Source organism: Bos taurus, chromosome 4 (assembly GCF_002263795.3).
Source record: "Bos taurus isolate L1 Dominette 01449 registration number 42190680 breed Hereford chromosome 4, ARS-UCD2.0, whole genome shotgun sequence".
Lineage (NCBI taxonomy): Eukaryota > Metazoa > Chordata > Mammalia > Artiodactyla > Bovidae > Bos > Bos taurus.
Window position 1 is genome coordinate 99,379,304 of NC_037331.1, and position 25,421 is coordinate 99,404,724.

General features: G+C 39.5%; 1 protein-coding gene across 2 annotated transcripts in view; it reads left to right on the forward strand.

Annotated features, from left to right (window-relative positions):
• Positions 1 to 1,178: 1,178 nt before the first annotated feature.
• NUP205 (nucleoporin 205) overlaps positions 1,179 to 25,421 on the forward strand; it is an 80,534-nt gene continuing 56,291 nt past the window's right edge. Inside the window, exons 1-11 of one of the 2 annotated variants that reach the window (XM_024990699.2) lie at positions 1,179 to 1,220; positions 8,367 to 8,509; positions 9,767 to 9,938; positions 12,440 to 12,584; positions 12,952 to 13,111; positions 13,516 to 13,744; positions 15,938 to 16,102; positions 19,618 to 19,793; positions 21,784 to 21,900; positions 22,109 to 22,246; positions 23,803 to 23,953. In XM_024990699.2, coding sequence (XP_024846467.1) covers positions 1,193 to 1,220; positions 8,367 to 8,509; positions 9,767 to 9,938; positions 12,440 to 12,584; positions 12,952 to 13,111; positions 13,516 to 13,744; positions 15,938 to 16,102; positions 19,618 to 19,793; positions 21,784 to 21,900; positions 22,109 to 22,246; positions 23,803 to 23,953 — 1,624 coding nt within the window. In that variant the 5' untranslated portion in view covers positions 1,179 to 1,192. The remainder of the gene's footprint in view (positions 1,221 to 8,366; positions 8,510 to 9,766; positions 9,939 to 12,439; positions 12,585 to 12,951; positions 13,112 to 13,515; positions 13,745 to 15,937; positions 16,103 to 19,617; positions 19,794 to 21,783; positions 21,901 to 22,108; positions 22,247 to 23,802; positions 23,954 to 25,421) is intronic. The other variant, NM_001130931.2, reaches the window with a different exon arrangement.

The window sequence follows — 25,421 nt, forward strand, 5'->3', positions numbered from 1 at the left end:
TTTAAAACAAATTCTTTTTTAAATTTATTTTTTATTGAAATGTAGTTGAGTTACAGTGCTGTGTTAATTACTGCTGTATAGCAAAGTGACTCAGTTATGCACATATATACCTACCTTCTTTGTCATATTCTTTTTTAGTATGTTTTATCACAGGATATTGAATATATTTCCCTGTGCTATACAGTAGTGCCTTGTTGTTTGATAAATTCTTAATAAATATCTGGCATGTGATAGCAAATGGTAAAGACTGTATTTTAGTTTGAAAATTAGCAAACTAAAATTCAGCAAGTGAAAAAAGAAGGTCCGGCTATTTGGAGGTGCTTAGGCAGGAAGATATTTGGTGTTTATGAAATGATATGTTTGGAAATTGCTTCAATATAATCTCTCATGTTGGGAGTGGGGTACAGGAATTGACCAGTTATCTAAGCTGAGCATTCATTATTCTAATTTTGTACGCATCTGAAATTTTCATAATAAAAAATTATGATTGTTTAATTGCATGCAACTATATTCACACAATATGCTTGGTGTATAGATGAAATGTAATGAAAATTTAGTTTGTAACCGGTCAAGTTGCTTTTTGAGGCTTGTCACCGTACACCCTACTCAACTCCCCAAAGTAAGGGAGTGATGCAAGAAGATTTAAAGTAAGATTATTTGAATTTACAGCTTTCATAATATCATAAGTGGGTGTCATTTCAGTAACTAATCTTTTTCTGCTTCAGTGAACTGACTTTAAAAAAAAAAAATTCTCCTTTTATTTATTTTTCCTTTTGGATGAGTTTCGTGGCACGCAAGATCTTCTTTCCCCAACTAGAGATCGACCTGTGCTCCCTACGGTGGAAGCACGGAGTCTTAATCCCGGGACTTCAGAGAAGTCCCTAGCTAACCAACTGAAATCATTAGAAACAGAACTACAAGTCCCAGAATGCACTGCACGATGGACGTCAATTCGAAGACCCCGCGTCTCCGAACTAGTTGCCCTCGCCTTTACTTGAATGGGAATAATCCCAGCGAAAATTGACGTCTGTGACTCAGGGCAGATTTTCGGGTATCCGTACGCCTGGGTCGGTCGAGAGTGCAGTTCGAGAAGGACAGCGTGGTACTTTCCTTATCAGGCGTCGGTCCGGGCAGCCTCACCCTCTTCTGGGGCTTCCGTGCGGCTGGAGGGCTCCGTTATTGCGCCTCAAAGATGGCGACTCTGTTGGCGGTAAATTCGGGTAGGTGCGGCCGGGGCAGAATGCAAGCTGTGGGCAAGGTGCTGACCCGTCCTTTAGGGAGAGACCCAGGCAGTGAGTTTTCTCGGAGTCCACGACCCCACTTGTGCATAAGTGCCCGCTTCTCCTTAGCTCCGGGGCTAGAGTCCCGCCCCTCCCCAGTTTGAATGGCGCGTGTCGGCATTGCGGCTCTAGTCCTAGAATTGGGTCTTAAGGTTCGAGACAGGGAGGCTTGGTCCACTGGAACAGGACGGGCAGTTCTCATAACCAGGGCCTAGTCTAGTGCCTTCCATTACCTATCCCAGTATGTGCGGTCCGAATTCCTGCAGGATTTGCAAGTCTCTGGCAATGGGGCCAGGAGACCGGAGATATTTTTCAGCCACGAGCGCAGGCTTAAAATGAAAATTCCCACCTCAAAATAGTCGCTGGGGCCCCTCTAGGTTGGGTGAGGGTGGGTGGATGGGTAGTTCTACAGAAAGCAAGGTCCCTTGGTTATGAAGCCTGAAATCCGGAAGGTGGTCCAGAGTGCCGTGACTCCCGACTTGGCTTTTGTGGCCCGTCCCTTGATGCTCCTGAACCCTTGGAGCAGTAGACCGTCGGGGACGGGCAGAATCTAGAAGGGAGAGAAGAAAGTTTGAAGGACTTGGATTGGGTTCTCTTGTCAATTCTCAGTCGGGCGAGTACCCCGCCTCCCCACCCGTACCCCTGTCCCCACCTGGGCGTTTGAAAGAGTGGGTGCATTCTGGTTGTCACAATTCCTGGGATGCACTGCAGGCGCCTAGTGGGCGGGCCGAGGATGCCAGAAGTGTTGTAGCGCCTGAAACGTGCCTGGGAAATGAGGAATTTCCTGCTTAGAATGCCTTGATTGAGCCGTGCTAAGCTTCATGGGTAGTTAAGAGCATATCTGGGTGGTAAATGCTTGTAGAGCATTTCACTCAAGAGGACTCTTTTGCTGGGCGCCTTTTCTGTCTCTGTACAGTCTTTTCTTGTTGCTGATACATTCTTTTCATGGGCTTCCCTGGTGGCTCAGCTGGTAAAGAATCCGCCTGCAATGCGGGAGATCTTCGTTGCAGTGTGGGTTCGATCCCTGGGTTAGGAAGATCCTCTGGAGAGGGGAACAGCTACCCACTCCAGTATTCTGGCCTGGAGAATTCCATGGACTGTATATAGTCCACGGGGTTACAAAGAGTTGGACACTACTGAGCGACTTTCACTTTTCACTTATTCTTTTCACATGATGATATTTTTGAAAACTTGTCTAAATCTGACTTTTGTAAATCAAACCCTTTCAGAACCACTATGATAAATTATTTTGTAATAATGAATTCTGTTTATTGAGCACCTCCTATTTTCCAGGCACTAGACCTAGAGTTGTGTTTTCATTTAGTCTGTCTTATACAGCTCTGGGGTAGTTGGTATTAAATACATCATTTTACAGATTTGGAGATAAGAGTCTTAGAGTACTTAACTTCTTCAAGGTTATACAGCTAATGATTTAAAGCCAGTTTTTTGTTTTTTTTTTTTCCCTTGAAGCCAGTCTTTGATACTTACATTTCTACGTGATCCTACTTGTGAAAGTGTTAGTCACTCAGTCATGTCTGACTCTTTGCAACCCCTGTGGACTGCAGCCCACCAGGCTCCTCTGTCCATGGAATTCTCCAGGCAAGAATACTGGAGTGGGTTGCCATTCCCTTCTCCAGGCAATCTTTCTGACCCAGGGATAGAATCTAGGTCTCCTGCATTACAGCAGACATTTTCCACCGTCTGAGCCACCAGGGAAGCCCTGCTTAAGCAAAACCTAATTCATTTCATTACATAGAATTTTCATGTATCTAAATGTTAGCGGTGAAGTTACTTTCTTAATATTGCTGTCCTGCCCTCCCACCCAGATGTAAACTTAAAACAAGTCTTGCATGTTATATGTGTGATTATATACTTTTCTTTGGAGAAGGCAAGGGCACCCCACTCCAGTACTCTTGCCTGGGAAATCCGATGGATGCAGGAGCCTGGTGGGCTGCAGTCCATGGGGTCACGAAGAGTCGGACACGACTGAGCGACTTCACTTTAACTTTTCACTTTCATGCATTGGAGAAGGAAATGGCAACCCACTCCAGTGTTCTTGCCTGGAGAATCCCAGGGATGGCAGAGCCTGGTGGGCTGCCGTCTGTGGGGTCGCACAGAGTCGAACATGACTGAAGCGACTTAGCATACTTTTCTTTAGTATATATACTCATTGTAAGTTGCTATTCTTAAACATAAATCATTGAAGGAAATTGCTGTTGCCAACAGCTGCAAAGAGTATAGATTGTATAATAATGCCTTGTGGCAGGAGTGTTTAATTGGCCACATAGAAAGGAAACATTTTTAAGAGCTGAGTCAGGAGAAATTTTTTTTAATATATATATACTTATTTATTTATATGGCTACACTGTGTCTTAGTTGTGGCGTGCGAGATCTTTAGTTGTGACATGTGTGATCTAGTTCCCTGACCAGACATCGAACCCGGCCCCCTGCATTGGGAGTGTGGAGTCTTAGCCGCTGAACCACCAGGGAAGTCCCAGGAGAATGTTAAAAATAAAAAAAAGATGTCCAGGAAAGTAACCCAAACGCCCATTGACAAGTTAATGGGTAAATAGTGTGGTCTGCACATCTATAATGGAATGTTACTCAGCTTTGAAAAGGAAATCCTGTCCTATGCTAAAACCTTGAAGACTTTCTGCTAAGTGAAGTAAGCCAGTAACAAAAAGACAAATACTGTATAATTCTACTTATGTGAGGGATTGAAAGTAGTCACACTCACAGAAGCAAAAAATGTTGGTTGCCAGAGGCTGAGGGGGGAGGGGGAAATGAGGGCTTGTTTAACAGGTACAAAATTTCAGTTTTGCAAGATGAAAGAGTTCTGGAGATCTGTTATATAACAGTATGATTGCCCTTAATGCTACTGAACTGCATACTTAAAAACATTTAAGATGGAAAATTCTATGCTATGTGCTTTTTATCATAGTTCAAGTAAAAACTTAAACATCTTAGAATTGTAGAAAGGGAAAAAACTAGATTGTAGAGTTCAATGACCTATGCCTGAGTTTCAGCTGCATGGTTTACTAGTACTGTGACCCATGTCAGCCTGGCTGAGTAGACCTATAGGCTTGTGGGTAAGCAGCCATTAACACTGACAATCCTTGGAGGGTTATCTGGTCACCCCTGTCCTGTTCATAGCATTGTCTATTTCAGACCTTTTCCACGCTCATCAAATCTTTAACCTCCAACCGATCCCTTAGTCTCCTAGTCACACAGAAAGAAGCCAAAAGGCTTGAACTCTTTTTTCACCCTTAAACTTGGAAAGGTAGGTATATCTACACCCTTGAGTCAGTTGCCCTGTGTCTTCCTGTCTAAGGTAGATGCTACCCTTTACAACCTTATCCCCGTTACTCCTTCCTCTTGTCGATTTGCCTCTGTGTCTTTTTCCTTTTCTTTCCATCAACTGCCCTCTTTCTTGATTTCATGCCGCACCCCAGTTACTGTCCTCTTGCTCCTCTTCACAGTCAGATCTTTCAAACACTCATCAGTATTCACTGACTATTTCCATACCTTCTCCTCCTCCACCCACTCTAGTATCTTGTTGTTTAGTCACTAAGTTGCATGAGACTCTTTGCGACCCCATGGGCTGTAGCCCGGCAGGCTCCTCTGTCCATAGGGTTTCCCAGGCAAGAATACTGCAGTGGGTCGCCATTTCCTTCTCTAGGCGATCGTCCCAATGCAGGGATTGAACCTGCATCTTGTGCCTTGGCAGGCAGATTCTTTCCTGCTGAGCCACCAGGGAAGCCTCTCTAGTCTGTTCTCATCCTCCTAAACAGCTCTCAACTTTTACATGCTTTTCTGTTTCAGTAAGTCCAGCAGACGTGTGAGATCTTTTTCTCACTTGATCTTCAAGGGTAAGACCAAAATCCTTAGCAGGAGCTAGTAAGCCCTGCATGGTGTGCCAGTTGCCCTCCTTGCGAACCCTTCTTGGTACTGTGGCTCTCTTGGCATTTTCAGCAGTTTGAGAAAGCAGCATTTCCTCTTGCCTTGGGAACCCATGTGCTGTCCTTTTTCCTTGTTGTGTTATGTCTACCACCTTCCACTCCCCCTTTTATCCTTCGCATTTCAGCCTAATAACCATCCCTTGCTCAGTGCATCCTTGCCTTCCCTGATCTCCCCGGCAAGGTCACATTCCTCTATTGTGCGGTCTTTGCCCGGGTGCTTCACTGTCGTAGCCCTTACCCCATATTGGAGATTGCCCTGAAGTGTGACTGTGGAAATGTGCTTCCTCACTACACTGAGAGCTTATGCATATCTAGTCCATGACGAATGAGTGAATAGGTGGGATTTTTGATCTGTTATTGGATGCCTTCCCATAAAAGGAGGGAAGTAGAATTTTCTCTGGATTTCACTGAACTTATTTAAGCTATGTGTACTGCAAAGAATCGTTCATCAGAGGTTCTATTAAGTATTATTTTTACAGACAGTCTATTTTTGTTAGCTTTTTTCAGATTTTAAAAATACTTGTGGTTAGGCAACTTTCACATTTGCCTACAAGTCATTTTTTTTTAAATTATTTATTTCTTTTAATTTGGCTGCATTGGGTCTTAGTTGCCAAATGTGAGACTCAGTTCCCTGGCCAAGGATTGAACCCAGGCCCCCTGCGTTGGGAGCACTGAGCCGTACCCACTGAACTGCTAGGAAGTTCCTACAAGTCAGTTTTGGTAACTTTCCTTCATACTGCGTGCCAATCAGGAACCAGTTCTGACTCTACCAACAGCTCGAGCCTTTCTGTTTTACTGCCCTCATCCTGCTTAAGGTTCCATCACCTCATGAGTAACTTACCTACTGATCATCCTTGGGTCCTGACACTTCATATTCTAGTTAGTCTGTCCATCACACCATTGTCCAGGTTTATTTTGTCTTCTGGGGCTTCCCGTGTGGCTCAGTGGTAAAGAATCTGCCTGCCAATGCAGGAGATGCAGGTTCAGTTTCTGGATTGGCAAGATCCCTTGGAGAAGGAAATGGCAACCCACTCCAGTATTCTTGCCTGGAGAATCCCATGGATAGAGGAGCCTGGCGGGCTGTAGTCCACCAGGTCTCAAAGAATCGGACACAACTGAGTGACTGAGCATATGTGCATTTTGTCATCTAGTACTTGAAACTTGCCGATTTGCTAATGGGAAAAATTCCGTCTTGGCCAGGAAAACAAGGCTCAAACCTGCTCTGTCCTCAGCAGCTGGAAAGAGCCAAGAAAATGATCTCTAGGGAAGTCAGGTAGCCACTATCCAACTGGCCCCTCATAGGCAGTCACCAGGATCCAGGGTCAGGTCCTCATCTTGGCAGGCCTGGAGCTTTGATATTTGTTAGTTGTATCCAGAGTCCAGTAGATGCCAGTAATTTATTTTCTCTACTCACCCTCAGACAGATATGTACACCAGTATGTCAATTAATTGATCTTTAGTGGGAAGTACATCTGCATGGGTCCTCATTTCCTGAGCACATTTTATTCTGGAAAGTTTATATGACATGCTGTATTTTCCATCAGAAGATTGGCAAGTTTAGGGTCGAGACGAGAAAAGCAAAGCCTGGAGTTGGGTGATTGTTCTCTATGTAAGATCGAGACAATTGATCCCCATTCGATCACATCCCCATAGCAAAGACCTGACACACAGCTTCCTCCCTGCCCATCACATCAAGCTAGATGCTTCCTTTTGTATGTTCTCATAGGACTCTACTTCTTCATCATGCCTTTCCTTATACTGTTGGTTGTGTTTTGAATTCTGCATTTAATGCCTGTCTTTCTCATCAATCCATAAGTTCATAAGCCCAGGGATCCTGTCTGTTCTGCTTGCTCTGTAGTCCCTGGCACGTGGAAAGCCCTCAGTCCAGTGAATGAATGCTCCAGCTTGACTGGTTTAGTCTGTCCTCTTCTTGCACATCTGGCTTCCTTGTGGCTTAGCTGGTAAAGAATCCACCTGCAATGCGGAAGACCTGGGTTCCATCCCTGGGTTGGGAAGATCCCCTGGAGAAGGGAATGCTACTCACTCCAGTATTCTGGCCTCAAGAATTCCGTGGACCGTATACTCCATGGGGTCACAGAGTTGGACATGACTGTGTGACTTTTACTTGCTTACACATCCCTTTAAAAAATTTTGCACAGTACTTTGCTGCCTTCTGACAACACTGTTCATAAGATTGTAATGCATTTAGTTAGGTTACAGTTATCTTGCATGTCATTCTGACTGTCCTGGTGACTTTAGTGGGATTTGTGTTTTCTTAGATATCAGTTAAACATGTTTGCAGCCCACTCTTCACGGTTTGAGCTATAGTTAGTGCATCACTTGAGTGAGTGAGTGGTTTTAGTTAGTTTCCCTTTCAGAGTCTTTATTAACATATAGGGGTACCATGTCTAATTGTTTGCAAATAGAAACTTTGGGCTTCTGTGTCATTTTTTTCAAACCGTACTTAGTAGCACATAGCAATAGCTCTGTAAGTATTACTTATTATTCTTAGTATCTTTACAAAGAAAAATGTGATTCTTTATTAAATGAGTTTACGGAAGAATTCTGTATTTCTATGCTGTTTTTTAACAGCTAGTGTCCCAGGCAAAGTAAAATACTTTTTTTCAGCTTCTAAGTTTTACAGACTCTGGTTCCTCCTCCCCCCATTCCTGCTTTTCCTCTGGATGATAGGGAGGGATGGAAAGGCAGTTACATTTATTGAGTGACTGTGATATGCCAGACACTGTGTTGTATGTTTTACTTAGTTTATTCTTAGTCCATTCAACCTTATGAAGCAGGTGATGTCCTTATTTTGTATATAAGGAAACTGAAATTCAGAGAGGTTAGTTTCTCACTGCATGTCACATAACTAATAAAGTGACAAAACCAGGTTCCACTAATGCTTCAGTTTAAAGTCAGGATTTACTTTGTATTAAGTTAGGTAAAATGATGTTTGTGTTATTGCTTGTGAATTCTAATACTCTTATATTAATGTTTGGTTTGTATATATAATGCCTTATATTTAAAAGTTTCTGTGAGTGTGACTAAAATGCGTAGACAATAACTTTGCCTTCTTTTCCAAATGTATGTTCTACTTGATGCTGATTTTATTTATTTTTCCTTTAAGCCGCTAGTCTGTGGGGCCCTTACAAAGACATTTGGCAGACTGTGGGAAATGCTCTTTGGAGAAGACAACCTGAGGCGGTCCACCTCCTTGACATGATTTTGAAGAAGCACAAACCTGACTTCATCTCATTGTTCAGAAATCCTGTAGGAGATTTTCTTTTTTTGCTTCTTGAATTTGCTTTTTCCTTTCAAGATTGAAGGAGCAAGTAAATTCTTAATGCATTTAAATGCAATATGTTACTTGTTCTAGTCTATTGATTAAAGTTTTTTCTAAAGATGAAAATTACCTAGGAGCAATTATTTTCTTCTTTCTGTTCTCCATGGAAGTTAATATAGCTTTTAATTCTAGCTAGCAGGTATCTTGATAGTATTTGAATACGATTTTAGAAGGTCTACATATTCCGGAAATAGAAGCCTTCTTGGAATTTCTGACTTGCAGTTAATCCATCTAAACTTAGTAAGGTTGATTCTTTTATTTATTTTCAGGTACACTTCAACATTTTAATTCTTTATAACGTTATGTAAATTGTGTTAACTGAATGAGTTAATTCTTACATATCGTTAATCACTGCATCTTGACATACTTTTCAATGAGGAGTAGATTACTTCAGCAGTGGGGGTTCATATTTGGAAACTCCTTTCCCTGCTGTTTGACAGTTTTCTTTATACACTAGCAAGGCCATCTAAGAGCTATTTATGGGTTTGTCTTACCAGAAAGAGCCCTGGCCTGGGAGCCAGTTGAACTGAGTTCCAGTCTTGGCTCTCCCACTGAAGAGTTGTGTGACCATAGGCAAGCCACCTGACTTCTCTGGGCATCAGTTTTTCCCTTCTGCAAATAGAGAAGGTGGATTAAATGACTATATGGCCTTTTTCAATGTAGAAATACCTAAGATTTTATGGCCCATCAAGTAATTCTGTACTATGTTATATGTTAAATATTTGCAGGTAAATCTTTTTGCAAATAAGACTACATTTTAAAATAACATACTAACAAGCTATCATTAGTCCTCCTATTTAATTCAGCAATTCATTTCCATTTGCTGTCTTCCACTTGAAGATTGATTGTTTTTATACTTCTTAAAGGTATTATTGGAAAGTTCCTTAGATACTTGAAAAGTTGGATGCTGTTTTGTGTGATTTCTCAACCTTTCCAAGTTGAGCAGAAATAGTTATTGAGAAGGTAATCAAAAAAAAAAAAGAAGGTAATCATAGTGTAAAAAGTTGAAAGTGATGTAAAATGTTACCTCATAAAGTTCTAACTGTAGATCATATGATAAGAAATACTGTTGGTCTTGTTGTCAGACTGCTTTGTGAATGACCTTCTCTAGGTAACAGTTAACACCTTGTTTCCATGTGCCATTTTCATGAAATGATCCTATTTATTTATTTTTACTGTTGTAGCCAAAAAACGTTCAACAACATGAGAAGGTTCAGAAAGCCAGCACAGAGGGAGTTGCCATTCAGGGTCAACAGGGAACCCGACTTCTTCCCGAACAGCTCATTAAAGAGGCTTTTATCCTCAGTGACCTTTTTGATATTGGAGAACTGGCAGCTGTTGAACTTCTTTTGGCTGGTAGGTTGACACTTAACCTATGGTCAGGCAGTACATACATATACAATTATTCGCTTGTAATTTCAAATATTACACCATTTAGATTCCGCAGTAGTTTCTAAAGATGCAGTGTATTTGATATTCACAATATTGCCTTTTGTTTATCTTTGACTAATGGGAAGGCTTTAGTTTAGTGGTCAGAGTTGTTTAAGGAAATTTAACTGTTTTAAGATAGACTTTTTCTCGGTCATTGACTCGCAAAGAATAGCTGACTGCATCTCAGACGTTTTTATAGCACAGAGCATTTCTTGTCATACAAGGAGTAAGAAGGTAAGGTCACTGCTTTTTTGGCATTTCTTTTGGAGGGGGTGATTCAGACAATGAATAGGTAAAGAATATTCATGACTGAGTGAAGTTGCTCGGTCGGGTCTGACTCTTTGCAACCCCACGGACTGTAGCTTGCCAGGCTCCTCCGTCCATGGAATTCTCCAGGCATAATATAATACTTCCCCAGGGGATCTTCCCGACCCAGGGATTGAACACAGGTCTACCTCATTGAAGGCAGACTCTTTACCATCTGAACCACAAGGGAAGTTCCTAGGTAAAGAATAAGATAATGTCAATAATACTGAGTTCTAGGAAGGAAGTAAAACACGGCAGTGGGGTAGAGATGGGGGCTGGTAGAGGGAACTGTGTAAGGAGTGTACTAAGGGAAGGCCTCTCTGAGATTGGAGCCTTCGCTCTGGAACCTGTATGATGACAAGGTACCAGAGTTGTTGGGGAAGGGTGTTCCAGGGATTGTAGAGCTTGAGGTGCAAGCAGAGGCATGCCAAAGGACACAAAGACCACAGTGGGCAGAACATCATGAATGAGGGCGAGAGCGAAAGAAGACAAGGACATCATAGGGGTCAGATCATAGTCTTGCAGGCCGTGAACATTGTTTGGATTTTATTCTAATTGCAGTGGGAAGTTGTTGGCAGGGGCTTTAAGCATAAGAATTATAGTATCTGGAAAAACTGAAATGATTTGTCCTGCTGCAATATAGAAAAAAGATTGAAATTTCCGTAAAATAAGTTGTTCATTTTAGTCATAGCTGGGGAGCCATGTGAAGAAGCCAGGTGGACATTTTAATTGAAAGACAGTCTAATATATCTGAAGATAACCATGTAGCTGCCAGAATAATATCTGGCTTTTGACCTAAGGTTATATTAAAAGAAGTAAGATATTGAGAATGACTAAGGTCATTTTCCCATTCTGTGATGGAGATGTTAACTGGGCATGCTCCAGTTGTGAGTTTAATTCAAAACTTAATTTACCAAATATTTTTCCTGTGCATATTATATGTCAGGCACTGTGTTAAGATTCCAGGGATATAAAGATGAATAAAACCTCAGCTAGCTTATAAGTTATTATAAGTGAAGTTATTACACTATACATAAAGGAGCTGATAGTCTAATAACTGAGAAAGACATAGAAACCAGTAATTTTGCCCCATTAAGTGCATTAATGCAAAGTTTGGGGACGGCCCAGCGGGGAGATGTTTAAATTGACCTCAGGTTGTAGAGAAGTCCGCAGAGATCACGGGGCTTCCAGTGGTTGTTGAGAGTAATTAGGCACGTGTCAGGTGGAGTAGGTGTGCACTCAGAAGACAAGGGACAGCCGGGCAGAAGTCACCTGTGAGAACTGTGAGGCAGTGAGACAAATTTGGGGAAGAGAAGGGAGGAGAGTGTAGGAGTGACTGGGCCAAGGGTAGAAGAAAACCATAGGAAATGAAACTGTAGGCAAGGTTGTTCAGAAAAGACAAAGTAGAATTTACTCAAAGGGGAGTAGTGCAAAAGAGCAAGTAAAAGTAGAAACATAAGAAAAGGTTATTTAATTTACTAGGGGAAGAATCTTAAAAATATTTGAAAGATTTTATGTGAAAGGGAATAAAACGATGGATAGGTGTTTGAAGTAGAGCCCCTTAAACCCTGAGGTAGGGCCCCTTCAGTTCAGTTCAGTCGTTCAGTCGTGTCCGACTCTTTGCAACCCCATGAACCGCAGCACACCAGGCCTCCCTGTCCATCACCAACTCCCGGAGGCCACCCAAAGCCATGTCCATCGAGTCGGTGATGCCATCCAACCATCTCATTCTCTGTCGTCCCCTTCTCCTCCTGCCCTCAATCTTTCCCAGCATCAGGGTCTTTTCTAGTGAGTCAGCTCTTCACAACAGGTGGCCAAAGTATTGGAGTTTCAGCTTCAACATCACTCCTTCCAATGAACACCCAGAAATGATCTCCCTTAGGGTGGACTGGTTGGATCTCCTTGCAGTCCAAGGGACTCTCAAGAGTCTTCTCCAACACCACAGTTCAAAAGCATCAATTCTTTGGTGCTCAGCTTTCTTCACAGTCCAACTCTCACATCCATACATAACCCTGAGATTTCATAATTTCTTTGAACTGAGCATTGGTATCATGATTTTTGTCGCAGCCTAAACACATACATGTTTACTTCCTAAATTATTTCTCAACTTCCTTTTCCAGGAGAGCACCAACAGCCACATTTTCCTGGCCTCACCAGAGGATTAGTAGCTGTTCTTTTATACTGGGATGGAAAGCGGTGCATTGCAAATTCCCTGAAAGCCTTGATACAGTCCCGACGAGGAAAGACATGGACCCTTGAACTCAGGTCTGTTTGCATGCTAAGATTTCAGGACTTAATTAGAAATTGCTTGAAGAATTACAATTTTAGAAACAAAACTTTGTCTTTGGTATGTATAACATAAGTTGAGTAATAAACCCTCCCTTTTTGTGCCAGGAATAACACAACAGTTTAAACCTGCTTTATTTAATTTAAAAATGAAATATTACTCAGTTATTTGTGGTTAGAAGTTTACTGAAACACAGTGATCTGAAAACAATGAAAAGAGCTAGGTTATAACTCATCCTGGTTGTTTCCAGTTATCCAACATTATTGTCAAAAGAGTATTTGCTATATCCATGTGATGAGGAAGTTTAAACACTATCATTCATGGTAACTTGATTTTTTATCACAGTCCAGAGCTCGTTTCTATGACAACACGGTTTACTGATGAGCTGATGGAGCAAGGATTGACTTACAAAGTTCTTACTCTGGTGTCACAGATTGATGTTAACAATGAGTTTGAGAAACTGCAGCGTGAGAGAGGTCTGGGTAGTGAAAAACATCGGAAAGAGGTGAGTGTTGGATGCGTCAGTTCATAGTTGTCTGCGTCAGATCTTGAAGGCAGAAAAGCCATGTCAGCCAGAACATTCTTCTAATACATGCGTAGGAAAATTAATAACACTGAAGTGTGGTCAGTTCATGACATTGACGTGCACTTGTTTCAGTCTCTTTCTAGTCACTATGTGCCATGCTAGCACTTTTTCTAGAATGAGGCCTTTAAGAAATTGGTTATCCTGTAGAGGAAACTGGAGTTAGGATTTCAGAATCGGAAAGCTGAGATTTTAGGGTCACTTATGGACTCAGATATGTTTATTTAGTTCACCTTTATAATAGATAGTTGATACTTTGGAATAAGATCAGGCTTCATAGTAATTCATTTATAATGATAATCATTCACCTTCACCTTTATTTCTAGGTTTCTGATCTCATCAAGGAGTGCAGGCAGTCTCTGGCAGAAAGCCTTTTCGCCTGGGCTTGCCAGTCACCTTTAGGCAAAGATGACACTCTCCTCCTTATCGGACATTTGGAAAGAGTGACGGTTGAGGCCAACGGCTCGTTGGATGCAGTGAACCTGGCTCTTCTTATGGCGCTTTTGTACTGCTTCGATAGCAGCTTTATAGAAGAAAGCACAGAGGAACGTGATGGTAGTGAACTTTGTATCCATTAATACATTTATTTTAAAAAATCAGATTTAATTGTGGAGATGACATTTAAGAAAGGTGACAGTCTAACAACTAAAATATAAATTGTAAAGTTTATTCCTTTGTGTGTAATGCATCCATATTTGAATATTTAGATATAAGATCACATTTTGAAAGTAATTTCAACCCCGTTTGATGTTTCTTTTATCGTTTGGGATTTTAAAATGGGAAAGTGGCTAAAGGATTTACAATGTGTGTTTGTGAATTATGCATGCATAACTTGCTTGTTTGTTATTTATTCACGTTTTAAACCTTTCATTCTAAGGGAGGATGACTATAATTTTTAGTAACATATCATTTTTGATGTTGTTTTCTGTGAAGTAGATAGAATTTCTCTTGCTAACCTTGTAAATGGGCTTCTCTGGTGGCTCAGCAGTAAAGAATCCATTTGGCAGTGCAGGATATACACGTTCGATCCCTGGGTCAAGAAGATCCCCTGGAGAAGGAAATGGCAACCCACTCTAGTATTCTTGCCTGGGAAATCCCATGGAGAGAGGAGCTTGGCAGGCTACAATCCATGGGGTCACAAAAGAGTCAGACATGACTTAGCGACTAAACAACTTAAACAACAACCTTATAAATGTTATTGCTTAGAGCTGAGGATCTTAAAAATGACTCTCACGAAGGAAGATTATTGCTATTCAATGTCATGCGTGCATGCTAAGTCGCTTCAGTCACGTCTGACTCTTTGTGACCCTTTTGACTGCCAGGCTCTTCCATCCATGCGATTCTCTAGGCAAGAATACTAGAGTGGGTTGCCATGCCCTCCAGGGGATCTTCCCAACCCAGGGATTGAACCTGCTTCTCTTATGTCTTCTGCCTTGGCAGGCAGGTTCTTTACCACTAGCGCCACCTGGGAAGCCCATTTAATGTCATAAATATTTATAATTATTCCGACAGTTATCCCCTGTCCGCTTTTGATTGTGTCATCCCAGCCTTTCATTAGATATGTGAAGAGAACAGACGGTTCCCATTCGTCTTTGGAGATCATCCTTAGCCGTTAGGAAAGGCTTATGTAAAACACAGTATCCCGTACCTCCAGTCGAATTGTCGGGTGATACGTCATGTCACATCACAGGCAGCACCTTGTTGTTCAGTCGCTCAGTTGTGTCCGACTCTTTGCGACGCCATGGACTGCAGCACGCCAGGCCTCGCTGTCCATCACCATCTCCTGGAGCTTGCTCAGACTCACGTCCATTGACCTGTGCTACTCATATAGGAATGCTGCCAGTTAGTGCATTGGTCAGATTTCCTGTATTGAATGAAATGAAGCACAGAATTAAGTGGGTGTTGGCTGTGTTAATGGAAGTTTGTAAGCTGGAACTTTGAAATGCTAAATAGAATGGGAAGTTTCATAGGCTTGGGGTACTTATTTGGATTATCTCATCTTAATTACTTGTTGATCTTTCTGAATATCTTTGTTAACGGGAGTAGTGAATTACTAATTCATGTATAACAGTAGACATAAACTTTAAAAATACAGAAAATTAAAGAAAGTGTTCTTTCTGGTTTAAGGTTGGAACCACTGAACTAGTTATTCACAGAATGACATCAAAACAAAAAATAAGAAAACAATGAAGTAAAATAAAGTTTGTAGGTGATCAGTGATGTTTCCCACTCTTTTAGATTTATTTGGGATCTTGTGCTTTTTGAAGTACCATAGTATAATTGAAAATACCTTAATTATTTGGTTGTTTCATTTATGTTATAATCAGACTAGATGCATGTTTGCAGTTGGCATGCTTTGTTTTGGTCAGGGTTTTCTTTTTAATACTTTAAATTCAGGCTATTATTTATCTCATAAAAGTATCTTTCTTTAATCTTTAATGTTGGTTTATATTTTGGAATTAGTGCACAGAAAAAAATGAGTGGCTGTTTAACTTTTTTCAAATTTGTTAATAGAACACTTACCAAAAAAAAAATCACTGAAAGTAATGAAACTAAAATTTAGGATTATTGTCATTTCTTTCAGTTTTAGTTTGTACAGTTTTTACAATAGTGTACTTATTTCAAAGATTAATGTTTAGTCTTTTTTTATAGAAATTCTCTGACTTTCTTATTCTTAGATATCATTCCTATACATCAAAAGTGGAAATTTTCTCTACTTTTTGGTACAGTGTCTGTTTTTGTTTTCAGATATGATTCATCAACTTCCGCTGTTGACAGAGAGACAATACATCGCAACAATTCACTCTCGCCTTCAGGACTCACAGCCTTGGAAGCTGCCAGGGCTGCAAGCCACAGTGAGGCTTGCCTGGGCGCTGGCCTTGAGGGGGATATCTCAGCTGCCTGATGTGACAGGTAAACTGCTTGTAGGTCATTTTCTTATGAGAAACGATGTATCTGCATTTAATATTTCAGAAAAGGTGTGACATTTGACAAGTCTAAACATGAGCCTAGGAAGATACTTAGAGTTGTGGTGAATGAATGTTTTCCTTTTTTTCTTGTCTCTCAAAAGAAACTATTTAAAAAAAATTTTTCCCTTTCTTGTAGCTAGTGATAATTCTCTTTTAGCGTCTTTTTTTCTTAAGAGTTTGAAATTTGAAAATGACAGTGTAACATACATATATATGTATTTTAACTTTTTCTTCTTGGGTTTGTTCACAAACAAATTTTTCTCACATTGTGTCAGATTAAAAACTAGTATTATTTAAAAATGCAGTGTGTTAGGAGGTGTTTGGTTCAGTCAGTAATGGATGTGGAATTCTGACTTCTAACGATGTTTTCTGCTGTAGCGTATCCTCTTCTGCCGTGTATGTACATCATGCACGTGGTTTATCATCATACTAGTGGTTTACTGTAACAGGATGAGAAATAAGCTTTTGTTGTCATTTGAAGCCCCTGAAATTGTCACTTCTGTAGGTTTTTATGGTAAATTTGGAAAGATTTTATTAAAATTTACAGTCCATGGGCTTCCCAGGTGGCACAGTCGTAAAGAATCTGCTTGTCAGTGCAGGAGACACAGGAGACATGGGTCCGATCCATGGGTTGGGAAGATCCCCTGGAGGAGGCAATGGCAACCCACTCCAGTATTCTTGCCTGGAGAATCCCAGGGACAGAGGAGGCTGGTGGGAGGGCTACAGTCCCTGGAGTCGCAAAAGTGGGAAACGAGTAAGTGGCTGAGCATGCACGTCAGTTTTCTAGTTTTAGAGTGTCCGCAGATTCCAGGAGCTTGTCAATTGTGTGATTCCAGAACATGTTCACTAGTCTCATGTTGCTCCCAAGTGGGCTGTGGAAAGCTTTTTTTATGTTACAGATTTTTCTTTGGCCGAGTGTTGTTTATATTAAAGCTGATAAAAGGCTAATTAGACATTTACATTTATGTACAAATTCTGTTTTTTAACTATGCCTCTTCATTTATGAGTCTTATTTCAGTACTTTTGGGGCATAAAATGACCCTATGTACTTTTAAGTAGCTTTGTGATAGTTAATTAAATTCATATACTGTAAATTACTGTACCATTGCCCTAATCTTGAGAGGCACATAGAATATGCTGTACTTCATTACTGAATAGTAGATAAGAATAGTCTAGAAATGTGGACCTGGTTTCAAGTCCTAGATCTTTGGCTACTTAATCTCTTTGGTTTTGCGTGCTCATATCCTTTCATAATCTTTGAAGTTAGGGGCATTATAATGAACATTTTAAATACAAATTTTTTTCTGTTAATTTATATTTTAAAAATTACTAGAAAAAATGAATAACTTATCTTATATTGCAGAAATGGTGATTTCTTGAATCCAGACAAGTTTTACCAAGATCTGAATTTTGAAAAATTGTTTTCTACTCTTTATTATAGACTTCTGTAAATTTTATCATATGTGTTTATTACATTATTTTATAAAAGTGTATTTTGAGTTTTATTAAACTATAAAATTTTTGTGTACTGTTTTGAGACATTAAAACTCATTTTACATTAATGTATTAGTGTACTTTATTAACTAAGTAGTCTTTAAAAAGTAGTTCTTAATTCTAGTATTTCTGAATTCAAGTGAAGACTTGGAACTAATTATTATTGTTATTATATATTTAATTAACCATTTCAGTAATTATTAGTAGTAGTAATAACAAATAATTAAGAAACTATTTTGTTCTCTAGTTTGTATAATATGGGTAGATATACAGGCTTTATTTCAAAATGCCAAACAGTATATAAACAAAAAAAGAAAAAAACCAACCAATCTCTTTCCCTCTGGTTGAGAATATCCTGGTTTATATCTATTCCAAGGCATTGAAAATGTACCTTAAGGAACAGATCATATTTGGTCTCTATGACAGTGAAACAGAATAAGCTATTTAACAGTTATTTTCCAAAGCCAGATTATCACAAAATTACCTAGCATTTTTAAAGTTTAAAAGAAGTGAACAGCAATGTAGTTTTTGATGGAAAGATGCAGCATCACCCATGATATACTTTTACTGAAAAAATGGAATGTAATTAATTAAGCTGCTTAAGATCAAACATCAATTTTTAAGAGGAAAAGGAATATAGTAACTATACCACTGGGACGCAATGCTAACCCACATGGTGGAAAATGCTACAATATAAGACTTAGTTTTTTCAGCAGAATAAAGGGCAAGAGAAAAATGAAAAAGATGTAAGAGGAGCCTACAGATATATCAGTTAATTGCAGTGTATAAACCTTATTTGGATACAGATTCTAACAAATTGCTCGAAGACAGAAGCAAAAACACAAAACTAAAATCTTTAATAGCATTTATGGGACAGTTGTAAATTTGACCACTGACTGTACTTTTGATTTTGAATTATGTGGCAAAATACTAATGACATTACATATGTGGTTAATTTTTTCCCTTTTTTTTTAAGTGCCATTTTGAGTCGTATACTTAGAAGTATAGTGTTAAATTGTCTGGTATTTGCTGCTGCTAAGTCACTTCAGTTGTGTCCGACTCTGTGCAACCCCAGAGATGGCAGCCCACCAGGCCCCCCCATCCCTGGGATTCTCCAGGCAAGAACACTGGAGTGGGTTGCCATTTCCTTCTCCAATGCATGAAAGGGAAAAGTGAAAGTGAAGTCACTCAGTCATGTCCGACCCTCAGCGATCCCATGGACTGCAGCCTTCCAGGCTCCTCTGTCCATGGGATTTTCCAGGCAAGAGTACTGGAGTTGGGTGCCATTGGTATAGACTTCAGTCTAAATTAAGTGGAGAGGAAGAATACATGGAGAACTAAATGATACAAAGTTAATCGTAAATGGTTAATATTGTAGCTAGGTGTTGGGGATGTGGAGGTTCATTATACTTGTTTTCTCTTTTTTCACTTATCTGTTTAAAGTTTTCCAAGTACAAAGCTAAAAATATTACAAATAGACCACTTTGTCTTTAGGCTAAGATTTATTTAGTTTTTCAGTTTTTGCTACTTGTTTACCAAATTAATAGAGTTGCTTAAGTGGTCATGTTTTTGATTTTCACTTGTTGACTGAAGACTTTTGCCAAATGATCCAGTTCATTTCATTGAGATTAAAGCCTTGGCATCATTTAAACTTGTTAATATTTTGATAATAGCTTTCTGACTACATGTGTGTTACATCATACATCTGTTAAGTGTTTATTTTCTTTTATCACTCTTAATGTTACTGTGAAGAGCAGATGGTTTTCTAATGCACTTTTTTGGTAGTTCTTTGGGGTTTATTAGTCAATTACAGTTACACACTGTCTTATTTTGTGTGTAACTCAAAATATACACAAACGAAAGGTTGAGAAGAGATCTGAATTTTGACCTATCAGGAGAATATTATGAAGTACTATAATCTAGTAACTTTTCCTCCATGTGCTATTTTTCTAAATACATTTCTAGCTCTGGCTGAATTCACAGAAGCAGATGAAGCAATGGCAGAGCTTGCAATTGCTGACAACGTTTTCCTGTTCCTCACTGAATCTGTAGTGGTGTCAGAAAACTTCTATCAGGAGGAATTTTACATTCGTAGAATCCACAATCTAATTACAGATTTCTTGGCACTTATGCCAATGAAGGTAAGTGTAATAATGCAGGGTGAGTAAGAGTGGTAGAAGATAATATAAGACTCATTAACCGAGAACAAACTAAAAGGAAGTAATATTTGACATTGAGAGTGGTTTATAATGAGAAAGTAGTAAGCAAGTGAAAATGCTTCTGTGGGCAGAAAATTATTAACTCCGTGCTATCCTGAGGAATCAGTGTTAAGGTTGCCTTATTTAATGCTATTTATACATGATTTGGAAGATGCATAGTGGAGAATCTCCAGTTTTATAGATAAATGTTTAAACACTTAATTGTAGCGTGTAAAATGGACCTCCACATCGATACAGGTAATGGGTTTAAGAAACTAATGCAAAGGTTAGTTTTTCTTTAATTTTTTTTTTTTAATAATAAGGCCCAGGTGCCCTGCCCACCTCTAGTGTGAGGTTACATTTAAATAAAGTGCTGGAGCTATAGCTTTGTTCCAGAAAGGGATTCTTAGAGCCATTTCAGACAGTTCCTTCATAGCATATTTCTGTGTGCCATCTTGTGCCAAGGAAGTGGTGGCAGGAAGTAAAAGAGAGAGTCTAGTTCCAGTTCAGTCGCTCAGTTGTGTCTGACTCTTAGCGACCCCATAAATCGCAGCATGCCAGGCCTCCCTGTCCATCACGAACTCCCAGAGTTCACTCAAACTCATGTCCATTGAGTCGGTGATGCCATCCAGCCATCTCATCCTCTGTCATTCCCTTCTCCTCCTGCCCCCAATCCCTCCCAGCATCAGGGTCTTTAGCAAACAGAGTTAAGTGCTTACTCATCCTATAATAAATCAAGTGTTCATTGAATTCCTCCTGTGTTCCAGGTAACTATGCTAGGAATTGTAAAGAAGACAAATAAGTAGGAGACTCATTCCCTGCCAGCAAAGAATGTATATATAGTCTAGTTGGAGAAATAAGATACATACAGAAAAATACACACAGAAAAATATAGATGGTAATAGGAAGTAAACGAAGGTATAGACAGTAAATTGCTGTGGCTTTTAGGCTAAGAATAGCTCACTTAGACTAGAATAGTCAAGGAGAATTTAACAGATAACTTCAGACCTCATCAGCCTTGAAGGACATGATAGACTGACATGCTGAAAATTTTGAGTAGAAAGAAATGTTTTCATTTTATATTTGTGGAAATAAAGCTTTAGAAAAGTTTAAGGCTTTAACTTTTTCCTAATTGTTAGTCTAGACTAATATTGACTGTAGTCAATATTGGTAGTCACTAAGTAGTACTACTGCTGCTGCTGCTGCTAAGTCGCTTCAGTCGTGTCCAACTCTGTGCGACCCCACAGATGGCAGCCCACCAGGCTTCCCCGTCCCTGGGATTCTCCAGGCAAGAACACTGGAGTGGGTTGCCATTTCCTTCTCCAATACATGAAATTGAAGAGTGAAAGTGAAGTCACTCAGTCGTGTCTGACTCTAGCGACCCCATGGGCTGCAGCCTACCAGGCTCCTCCATCCATGGGATTTTCCAGGCAAAAGTACTGGAGTAGGGTGCCATTGCCTTCTCCAATGCGTGAAAGTGGAAAGTGAAAGTGAAGTCGCTCAGTCATGTCCGACTCTTAGCCACCCCATGGACTGCAGCGTCCCAGGCTCCTCCGTCCATGGGATTTTCCAGGCATAAGTACTGGAGTGGGGTGCCATTGCCTTCTCTGCTAAGTAGTACTAGGAATGCTAAATGTTCAGAATCATTCAACCCAGTGAAGAAGTGCCCTGCCCAAAATGTCAGTAATTGAGAAACACTGTAGTTAAAATTATCTATAGTGGGAATTGCACTGAGTTTTAAGATCTTAGAAATCATAGATAATATAATATTGTAATAAAATTCCTGGTATATTCATTTCCACGACTAAAGTGGAGTTGATATTTAAACAATATTTTTCTTTTATGTAATAACTTAGTTGCCTGATTTTCTGTTTCATTATTATTAACCCATGTAATAAATTTACATATGAACTGCCTGTAATAAACTTCATAGGTGAAGCAGTTGAGGAATCGGGCAGATGAAGATGCTCGAATGATTCACATGAGTATGCAGATGGGGAACGATCCCCCCATTTCGCTTAGAAGGGATCTGGAACACTTAATGCTCTTGGTAAGTTGTTATATTGGATCATCATCTCCCTCTCTCTGTTACTTTTCCCCTAACTTTGGAAAATTTCAGATCTTTTTTCCCTAACTTTGGAAAGGTTCAGGCTTAATATCTTAAACACGCAGATGAATTCAATAAAATGTAACTTTTTATTTAAAAGTAGTTTTTGAGTTACAGACATTTTCACACAGTTTTTGTTTACACTTTGCAGATTGGTGAGCTGTATAAAAAGAATCCTTTCAATTTGGAACTTGCCCTGGAATACTGGTGTCCGTCAGAGCCTCTTCAGACTTCCACTATCCTGGGTTCTTATCTTGGAGTGGCTCACCAGCGACCCCCTCAACGCCAGGTGAGCTCTTGGTTTTCCTACTTTTTACCTTGGAAATCATTAAAACATGAAGAATGGTATTTTCCTCATGTTATTGCTGTTCATGCAAAATGAACACTTGTAACCTTTAGGCGTTTATACTTATTTAAGGAAATGGAAACTCTTAAATTGATCTGATCATTTCAAAGTTTATACAGTCAGCCTTTTATTAGATGCTAGCTATGTATTGAATCATTAGTTGTAGAAAAGTGTCTAGTTTCATTGTGAGTCACTAAATAAGTGTATGACTAAATAAGTGACTAATTAAAATTAATATTTATTAGCTTATTCTGTTCTCTGTAGACATAACAATGAATATCCATCTTTCTTAGCAAGTTGGGTAAGATAGGAGAGGTACAAATACTGAAGGAAAAAGGCTTAGAAGTTATAATTAATGCCAAAATGCCTATGAGTTAGTAGATAGTGTAGGAAAAAGTTCATTTTCTATCCTGTATTAACTTTTAAAATATGTTATGCATTAGCAAATCAGAGGGATTACCATATCTGTCTTCATCTTTTTGGGATTTTCTATTTTAAATGGTTTCATGCCATGACTATAATTTTCATTTGTGCTAAGAGGCAAAGGTCAAGACCCCCTTTTTTAAACTGTATTTCTTACGTTTATTGTTTCACTTTTTTCCTCACTTAAAAGATATATTTCAGGGAAGGATTTATTAAAATTCTTTAGAGATTAAAATAATTTCCATTATGAAGATTTTCAAACATATGGGAGAATAATTATAGTGAACACCCAGTATCTTAATTTAATAGCTGTTAACATCTTGCTGTGTTTACTTCTGCTCTTGTTATTTCTACTGCTTTTTTTTTTTTGCTGGGTTATTTTAAAGTAAATTATAGGCAGCATGACTTTTTCACCTCTCATTGGTTGTTAATATCTCTTGAAAATAAGGATATTTTTCTATATGATCATAAGATCATTGTTAAACACAACAGATTTAACAAAAATTTCCAGAGATGTGTGACATTTTTGGTTTGGGTTCCAACTAATTAGTCTAAGTAATATATTTAGTTGTTGATAATAGATTTATGGCTTAAGCAGGAGAAAAGAGAAACCTAAGAAGTGAACTTAAAGAACAGTATAGAAACATGTATCTGCAAGAAGATAAAACAGTATGTTTAGGTTACTATCAAAAATTCTTCTAGGATCCTAGATCTTCGTACTAAGTTTCAGTGGGGTTTAGGAACTCTGGGTTCTAAGTGTATCTTTGAATTTGCTGGTTAATTTTAGATGAGTAAATTCTTCAATTGTTTTACATATTTAGAATATGAGCAGTAGTTTGTGTTTGTGGCATTTAGATGTACGTTGGGTTCACAAAGATATTCTGTAGTTGCATTAAATTACTAATGATAACCTTGGAAATGCAGTTTTTCATAATAGAATTCCAGATTATTTTGTCTTGGGGAAAGTTAAATGAGAGTACTTAGTTTTGGTTCATATGTAGTCTTTATTGGCTACTCCGTGTTGGCTTAAAGTTAAGCTATGCTTTATGTAAACTGTTGGCTTCTCCGTATTTCAGGTTGTCTTGTCAAAGTTTGTTAGGCAAATGGGTGACCTGTTGCCTCCAACTATTTATATTCCTTACTTGAAGATGCTGCAGGGATTGGCTAATGGGCCCCAGTGTGCCCACTACTGTTTCAGCCTGCTCAAAGTCAATGGGAGCAGTCATGGTAAGAAAAATCTAGATGTTTTCTAAGTTTGTCATGACATTCAGTATCCTTCTACCTGTTAAAGCATTTGGTTATTTGTGCTGGGTTCTACTGGGCGTATACATTATATTTATAACAGAGAAGCACACTGCTGGCTTTTTGTATGATGATGCTTTGATTATGGTCTCAAAGAGGGGAGAGTGTTACCATTTGTTTATAAAATACAGTACAGTTTAAGAAATGAGGGTTAATATGCATTTTCAAGAACACATCTGGTGCTCAAAGCAGGATATGTACCCTTGCCACGTAAGTTTGATTTCTTTAGTTTATCTTCAGAAGTCCTTGTTTTCTAAATTTCTGTTCTTAGTTTTTCTCTCAACTTTTTCCCAGTTTGGTCATTTAATTTTCTGATTTGAGTCTGGTTATACCAAAAAAAAAAAAAAAATGTGTGCATCCCTCATAGCTAAGTTGGTAAAGAATCTGCCTGCAGTGCAGGGGACGTGGGTTCGATTCTTGGGTTGGGGAGATCTCCTGGAGAAGGAAATGGCAACCCACTCCAGTATTCTTGCCTGGAGAATCCCAGGGACCGAGGAGCCTGATGGGCTCCAGCCCTCGGGATCGCAAAAGTTCGACACAACTTAGTGACTAACCGCCAACTACACCAAAGATAGTGCAAAAGGGAAGAGAAACAAATATTTATTAAATATCTGTCAGGTAGATTACTTTCATTTTTACATTTGAGGAAACAGGTTTAGCAAAGTGAAGTAGTTTAAGGTCACAAGGCATAGGCAAGCCATAATTGAGATCTGCCTGACTCCAAGACTGGGGTTTTGACCCTTTTGTTAAGGCTTCTTTGTCTTGTCTGCTAGGCTTTTATTCTCAGTGCTTAGTATGTAATAGAGTACTGTAATCTGCTAATCAAGATTGTAGTTATCTATCTCTTTGGGAATTTAATGTAAGCTCAACATTTGGGAACTGCTCATGGGAAAAGCAGCCCTGAATAGTTACATGACAACACAGAGAAACGTCCTGGGTTAGAAGTAGGTAACTGACATTCAGGGCTTCCGAGGTGACTCAGCAGTAAAGAATCTGCCTCCCAGTGCAAGAGATGCAGAAGATGTGGGTTCAATCCCTGGATCAGGAAGATCCCCTAGAGAAGGAAATGGCAATCCACTGTAGTATTCTTGCCTGGGAAATCCCATGGACAGAGGAGCCTGGTGGGCTGCAGTCCATGGGGTTGCCAAGCACTGGCCATGACTGAGCATACACGAAGGGCAGGCCAGGGCAACTGACATCCAAAGTAATTTGCCTTTGTACTTGCATAGGCACTACCCATGTCTTAGTCCCAGGAAAAATTAATCCAGAGTTTTAGTTTACAGAGGATTTCTAACCGATTTTCAACACACAACATATCTAGGACAAAGGCAAACAAAATGTATTGTTTTATGTTTATTTTCTCCCTCCATTTCCAAGCAGGTACTTAGACAGT